This window comes from Polistes canadensis, unplaced genomic scaffold (genome assembly GCF_001313835.1).
Source record: "Polistes canadensis isolate GaletaPanama2010 unplaced genomic scaffold, ASM131383v1 scaffold_76, whole genome shotgun sequence".
Lineage (NCBI taxonomy): Eukaryota > Metazoa > Arthropoda > Insecta > Hymenoptera > Vespidae > Polistes > Polistes canadensis.
Window position 1 is genome coordinate 1 of NW_014569623.1, and position 8156 is coordinate 8156.

Here is an 8156-nt window from a genome sequence, read left to right on the forward strand (position 1 = left end):
TAATCAAGAAAGATGATTTTAATAAGTATAAATAAAGTAATGATAAGACATTGTAAAAAACTTTGTAAGTTATGCAATAAAAACCTCTAATTATATATATATATATACTTAATATTATAATTATAAGTATAGTATTTGATTACGTGTGATAAGATAAGGTGTTTAGGAAAAAATTGTATTGTGATATGTTAAGTATTATTGAAATGTATGACTCTGTAAGAAAGATATTATGTATTTTGACACGTGAACTGTAAAGATCGAGTTGCTCATGAAGTCCCAAGTAAGGGAGCGAAACTTACAACTGGTTCAAAATAAATTGTTCATAAGATTTAACAACCGTCTAAAATTCCCTTTGAGAGAGACTTACATTAATAATTATAATTAATCTTAACAAAATTACTTTATATTCCTACATCCTCGAGAAAAAGAAGAAGATTACAAACAAAACAAAAAAAAAAGAAAAATTAGATAAAATAGAAAATATGAATTCCAATGAAAGAATTCAAACAAATCTATTTTCTGGTACACAGATATTCCGCAATACGACGGTAGTCCGATAGGCTTGCCGTGTGTGTTATACAGGTTACCAAGAGAGGCCCCATACAGGTATTATACGCAAGCTCTTTGTCGAGAGTTGCTGAGCTGGGGGGTGGGGGGAGGGAACGGGGTTATATTGGCGCCACCTCCTGCACGGTTAAGCGACCGACTAGGGCAGACTTACGCCTTACACCTCTCTCTCACTCTCTCACTCTCTCTTATCCTCCCCTCCCGGATCCCTTCCTCCACTAACTAACCAACCCCTCCTCTCCCACTCCCTCCTTCCCCACCCTTTCCTCTATAACCAACTCTGGCACAGAGAAGACACGAACACGCGTGCACTCATCCACATACACACATTTGCTTCCACATGTACAATCAACCCTCTCTCTCTCTCTCATTCTCTCTTCAAATTTCCCCCTCCTCACCGTGGCACCTCAGCCCTCACTGAATCCCTCTCTTTCGGTCTCTCCCTCCCCCCCAAAAGTCCCCTCAACACTCCCTCACGCTAACTCATTCTCTCTCTCTCTCTCTCTCTTTTACTCTCTCTCTCTCTCTCTGTCTCTCTTTCTCTCTGATGCTGCAACTCCGGCTCGGCTTACCCAACCTAACCCGCGGGCCAACTTCATTCCACGCCGACTGACCACCACCGACGGCCGTCGTCGCCGTCCTCGACGCCGTCGTCGTCGTCGTCGTCGTCGTCGTTGTTGTTGTTGTTGTTGTTGTCGTCGTCGTCGTCGTCGTTGTATTCGTACTTGTCCGTTGTTGCTGTTGAATTTGTTTTTTTTTATCCTCTTCCTTTCCTCTCTCTGTCACTTACTTATTCTCTCTCTCTCTCTCTCTCTCTCTTTTGCTCGATCATTCGTTCATTTTTTCTCTTTCTATCATCTTTCAACGCATAGTCGTGATTTAACGCGAATATTCGTCTTTCTAATCCACGAATCACGGTGTTCGAATGACATTACCGCGAATTCGGTACCTTTTTTTCGTTCGATTGGTCGTCGTTAATATTGTGGGTTGGTTGATTCGTTTGTTCGTTCGTGGTTCCCCTTTTAAGGGATATTCATTTTGATCGCGTATAGTTGTATTGTTTTGTTTTTATTATTATTATTTGTACCGTCGCGTGTGTGATAATCGTGGATTTTGAAGTTACCCAGTGACTTGTGTTGAGATTTCTTTTTTTGGAAGGGTGAACATCTGGATTATTTGATTAACAGGGTTAAATCGTTTGTAACACTATTCTGTTTTTTATTCTTTTCGATTATTTCGTATTCTTCCGAAAAGAGGACAAATAAGAGAGAGGGGATAGAAAGAATAAGAAGAGGAAGAAGAAGAAGAAGTGATATTTCACCATGGACATGTCAGAAGATTGCTGGGAACACGTGGGTCTCCTTCAGGAAGTCTCCCCCTCAGAGTCAGCACCACCACCACCTCAGCCTGACTTCCTCATTCAGCAACAGGAGGTAAGTCCATCTTTCTTTCCTTTTTTTTTTTGTCTCTCTCTGTTCTAGTCCCATTGTGTTTCAAGACCCTTTTTGTCGAACGGGAATTGGAATGGGCTCTCGATTTAGGTCCAAGTGCTTCAGTTTAGTTCAACACTTTCGTGACCGCCGGTTCTAAAGTGAAATACTTCATTGAGTACTGTTTACTGTTTCCTAAAGTTTTTAGTTTACTACTATGTGAACAGTGTTCGGATCTAATATTTTATTTGGATGGATGTGTATGTGTGTGTGTGCGTATGATATTATAGGATTTTATTCGATTATTATAATCATTTGTCTGACATTTTGTATCGAGTATTTGTTTAATGTTTTATAAAATTTATTGTTTTGTATTAACACGATAGGGTTTTATTAGTTAAATTGGTGTACGTGTAGGAAAATAAAAAATAATGGAATAATTTATTATATTATATTCCTACAATATTAATTATTGTTTAACATTTTGATTGTGATCCTAAACTGAATACCGCGTACAATTTCTAAAAGTTTATTGCTTAAAATAAATATTATAGTGTCTTATTATTTAAATTGGTGTGAATGTTTGTTTGTAAATTAAACAAAATTTTTTATAATTAATATATTTATTAATATTTCTTGTTGTTTAAAATCGAAATAGAAAAAAATTAATTACAAGTTTTAGTTGAAAGAAATAATTGGGCTCTAGTTTTTTGTAGTGTATTTGTGTGTGTGTGTGAATATATTAAAAAGAAATTAATTGCTATAAATATTACTTGAAAAAATATGAGGTTGCTTTTTTAAAAATAAGTATGTATACGTGTGAATATTAAAAAAAATATTTTGCAATATTACATCGCGTTAATAATAATTTATTGTTTAAAATACCGCTCTCTAAAAATGAATTATTTGTTACTGCTATTTTTAAACAAAATTCATGAATTATTACTGAAACGTTCAAAATTTCAAAATGGCGCAAAACTATAATACCGATACTGAGTATTACATTTTTGCGAATAAAATAACACTCGATCACAAAAGTGTTAAATATATTTAGAAATGTTCGCAAATTTCTGTTCTCATACTGATATTGAGTTAAATAATTTTTAAATAACCCAGTACATTTCATAAAAGTGTTCAGCAAATTTTAAAAAACATTTGAGTTAAATATATAAAACCCTTTTCAAATATTATTTCAATACCATAATTATACTAACTAAATGAATTGACAAAGTTCGTTGTCTAAATACGTTAGATAAAATAAAAAGAAAGTATTCCTAATTTGGTAAAATCTAAACCGATCTTTAAACTATCAGATTAACATGATAAAATGGCACGATTGAGGTTATTTTATCCCGTTAAAGAAATCAAGACAGGTAATCCAGTGACGTTTAAACCTATTTGAGACATTTAATTATAACACGTCATTCGTATTTGGTAAATTTATCTTCTTTTCCCTATCGGAAATATGATTACGTAATAGGAAGTATCTATTTTTAATTATAACTAATGAATTTTTTCATTGATGAGTTTCAATTGAATATAAAAAAACCATTTTCATGACTTATTATTCTATTAAAAATAAGAAGAAACATTTTCGCGATAGAAAATCTTTTGTTGTAAGTTCTTTTACGTTGTTTACACGAACGTCAGCTACTTAGAAACAACGCAAATTGCATTTGTATATATATATATGTGTGTATGTGTGTGTGTGTGTGTGTGTTCTTCACTCTTCAAAGATTTCCACCTACGAGTATAATAATTATCGTTCAAAGAAATTTGCCGACTAAGATTTTTCCTTTGCGTGATAGGTAGGTACTCGAGAAAACACTTACGTTCGAACGCGGAAGATCATACTTATCGTTTCGAGGACTCATCTCTAATTAGCATAATACTTAAGATTTCTTATATGCACAGGAACGTATTGGAATTTGCCGCGCGTGGCTAGTAATTCCCCTGTGGTACTTTTATTTTTTTCGCAAATTTCTTATTTTGTAGCAATTGTTTTTTATGAACGAATTCCTAACACTTTTATTATTATTTAATTTTACAAAAAGAAAATTCCTAAATTAGGTTGAGTTTATTGTAATTCACGATAATTTGAAATTAACTTCGTTTCGATTAAGTATTCATCACATTTTTTATCTTAGAACATGTTTTAACAAATTTAAAATATTTAAATCTTAATTCTGTTAAATAAAAGTCAAGTTAACTCAAATTTAGTTAATTTTTGATAATCCTCAGTAATCTGAGATTAAGTTAATTTAATGTAAATGTCAAAATCTTTGATTTGATTCGAACATTTAAACAATAATCCTAAATTTAGCTAAAAGTTAAATTAATTCTCAATACTCCCAGAAATTGAGTTAATTTAATTTAAAAATTCGAATTCTTAGAATAAATTACACTTGTTATACAATCTTTTATTTAATATGAGAAATATAATTAATAATATTTACAATTGTATACTATTTTCATACTTAAACTTAAAACGAATTAGTTTAAATAATTTTACAATATTAGACATCATAATTTTATTTAGAAAAAAAGAAAAAGATCACAAAAAATTATGAAACTTAAATTGCATTTAACTAAACACTTGTCATTTTAGGATTTCCATAAATTTCTGCATAAAACGTAACCCAACAGATTATCATTTAAATAAAACCCCTTTCTCCTTTTTTTTTTCATAAACACATACTTAAGATAATCATTATCGATGATAGGATTGATAAGTATCGTACGATAACAATCTTATCCGAAATACTTCCATCAGAATTCAATATCATAATTACGTAGATAAATACCGAGATGATATTCGATACTCTTTGAAAATTTCACTTGCGAATCTCCCCCCTTTAACACAATCCAAAATAAGTACCAACTATAAAAACCATACACGTATACGTATACATTTATCTACTCAAACATTTGAAATTTGAACTAAACAAGGGCAGCTGAAGGAAGATCTCGGTTCGATTTCATTGTTTGTTCAAGCTCGTGAACCGGTAATAATCCTACCAGTTAAACACTATCATTGACCTAATCATGCCATGGGGTGTAAGATTTAGATGTCGTTATATACCTGCTGTTGTTGATATAAGAAAGAGATAAATAGATGTATAGATAAATACGCAAACGGATGATTATAATATAAAACAAAAAAAAAAAACAAAGTAAGATATAAACAAAAATAAAAAAATAAAATAAAAATAATAATGCGAAGAACTGGTTCGTTTCATTTCAATTTGGTTGGTCCCATATAACGAGTTAGAAACAACTGATAGAAAATAAGAAAGAGAAAGAGAGAGAGAGATAGGTGAAGTGTATGGAAGGTATCGAAAAAGGTAGGGCGTTAGTTACGGTGCCCTGTAATCACATCGGAAATTATAGGTATTTAGCTGGGCATGAATGAGTGGGATAAGAAAGTTTAAGGAAGAAGATATCGATGGCATCAGGCGCGTGCAGCCTTTGAAACCTTTTTTTCTTTCTCCCCACCATAACAAACTCTCGATCATGATTTCGTAGGGTCACCACTTCTATAGGTATGGGTTATATGTGTATTATATGTATGTATGGGTTTGTATACCTGAGTTGCACCTGCTTTAACTCAGATTCGTTCTCGATATTTTATAAACCATCCTCTCTCGCCAAATTTCTCTTTATTTTTTCTTTTTTTTTATTTTTTCTTTCTTTCTATACTTATATAGGTATATATATCTTTTTTCGAGACACCCCAATATCATCGACGTTAATTCCTTCGTACGACGATAATGGCAGCAACAACGTGTTGCCGTTTCTCGATCAGCTGCGCTTATAGACACCAATCATTCTTTTTTTTTTTTTTTTTCTTATTTAGTTGATATTAAATCTTATCTAATAAGTGTATTGCGAATTGCACGTTAAAAATATTTCTTATAGTGATTTGAAACTTTTTCGGAAGAGACAGATTTAAAGGGTTGGTAATAACGAATTTTGTGTGTGTTCATTGTGTTAGAATAATATTATTTAATTATTAGAGTATATATATATAATATTTGATTGAAGTTTTTGTTATATGTTAGTGGATTGATCAAAAATATATTTTTTGAACGAATTTTGGATATGTTTGTATGCTGAAAAGATAAGTAACTTTATGCTTAAAAAAAGCTGCAGAAATTAAAATAATTGTAGGAATAATTTAATTGATAGTTTGAAAAAGATATTTTTTAAAGATTATGTTAATGGATTGTTTATATTGAAAATATTGTAATATTGGTAGATATTAAACAACTAGGTGGGTAACTTTTTAGATATTAAGAGTCAAATATAACAACAGATTTTATTGCTAAGTTAATTTTGGCAAATAAGTTATGCTGGTTTTGAAAAAATAATTTAAATAACAGATTTATATATTTAATACTCTATTATTAATATAAATATTTTTTAGAAAATATTGTAATCAAATTAAATTATATTTTATGAAGTATATTATTTATTCTATTGTTGAAATTATATCCCTCAAAAACAATTGAACTAATTGAAACAATTTTGTAATTTCAAGTATTTTCTAACAAAATCAAAAACCAGAAAATATATATTTATTTTATTAAAATAAATTGTACGTCTATAATATACGTGAAAAAAAAATTACATTTAATAGTAAACATTTACAAACATAAATATTTGCTGCAGTAATGATACATATTTATTTAATTTACATAAACTTTATATCCTGTATATTAAAATTATTAAAATCTAATATTAAACGATTCCCATAAAAATAATTTCAATAACATATTTGTATAATATTAAACGTTATAACAAAAATAACAAATCCATAATAAAAATGAATAAAAATAAAATTTCATGTGTGCAATTCTAACGCTAGTAACAAACAACACCATTGATTATGTATAACGCAAAAGGAGATTCAGTTTACTCTTTAAAGAAAGAAAAGGAATTTCTTTCTCAGAGTTATCCCTTCGAAGTGTCAACGTCTCGTAACTCGGTAGTCGACTTATAAATCTGTCAACGGTACGAGGAACGAATTACCAATAGCGAGAATAAGAATAAGAAGAAGAAGAAAAAAAAGAAAAAGAAAAAGAAAATCGAAGAAAAAGGAAGAATAACAAGAAGATACGTATAATACCTTGTTGTTTTTTCTCAGTTAATCGAAAAAACATTAATCTTACATAATCAACTTCCTATGAAAAATCAAAATTAAAATTAAAATCAAACAATATCAAAATATATATCCTGTGTCCAAAATTCTAAACATTGAAATAATATAAATTAAAATAAACAAGTAAAGTAATATTTTTGTCAGAATTTTTTTTTTTGTACAAAAACATTGGTAAAGATGAAAAGAGAAAAAATGAAAGAAAAAGAAAGTAAAAAAGAAAGAGAGAGACAAAGAAAGAGATAGTATGAGTTAGGTCTACTCACGTATAAGTTTCCCACGGCGGGCCAGTCTCGGGCCAGTTCGTGTTGTGTGGGAATATCGTGCTTATTACTCGGATGCATAGGTAACACGTTCGATGGCCGATCGAAGTTAAAGTTTTCTTAGATTTTTGTATTCCTTGCTCGTATGCTAGAGATTCCCTTGTTTTCTTTTACATTTTCTTGGTTTTTTTTTTTCATTCTTATATTCTTTGGGTCACAGCTTCCTCGTAGGAGGGCTTCTTAATCTCCCCCTTCAACCCCACCCACCCCACTCCTTGTGAATCGTGCACGCGCGACATTCCTTCGTGCACAGTGAGGCCCCAGTTCGCAGGACCCAAAAGGACGAATGCAAGGAAAGAAAAAAAGGAATGAGAAAATATAGTAAGGTTTTGTTCGTTCTTTCGTATGTTCGTATGTTAGTTGGTTGTTGTTTAAACTGCATTCTGGTTTTAAACGTTGCTCCAGGCACGTAGAAGAACCGTGAGAGAACTCGACCGATTTGCAGGATAACGACGGTATACGCTCTGCTTCCGAATTGCTTATCTTACTGATACTATTCCTATTGGATTCTAATCGAGAACGCTCGACGCGTCATCGTTACTTGAATTGAATTTGCGAAATACATCTTAAAGAGAGAGAGAGAGAGAGACAGACTACTGATTTTCTTATTATTTATCAAGTAGTTTATTTGTAAATTATGAAACAATTGGTATATAGGATCATTGATAGTTTCTTTTT

The 8156-nt window shown here is 31.2% G+C and overlaps 1 protein-coding gene across 1 annotated transcript in view; it reads left to right on the top strand.

Annotated features, from left to right (window-relative positions):
• Positions 1-1859: 1859 nt before the first annotated feature.
• Positions 1860-8156, top strand: part of LOC106786553 (homeobox protein araucan-like) — a 145261-nt gene continuing 138964 nt past the window's right edge. The window contains exon 1 of the mRNA XM_014748059.1: positions 1860-2000. Coding sequence (XP_014603545.1) covers positions 1890-2000 — 111 coding nt within the window. The 5' untranslated portion in view covers positions 1860-1889. The remainder of the gene's footprint in view (positions 2001-8156) is intronic.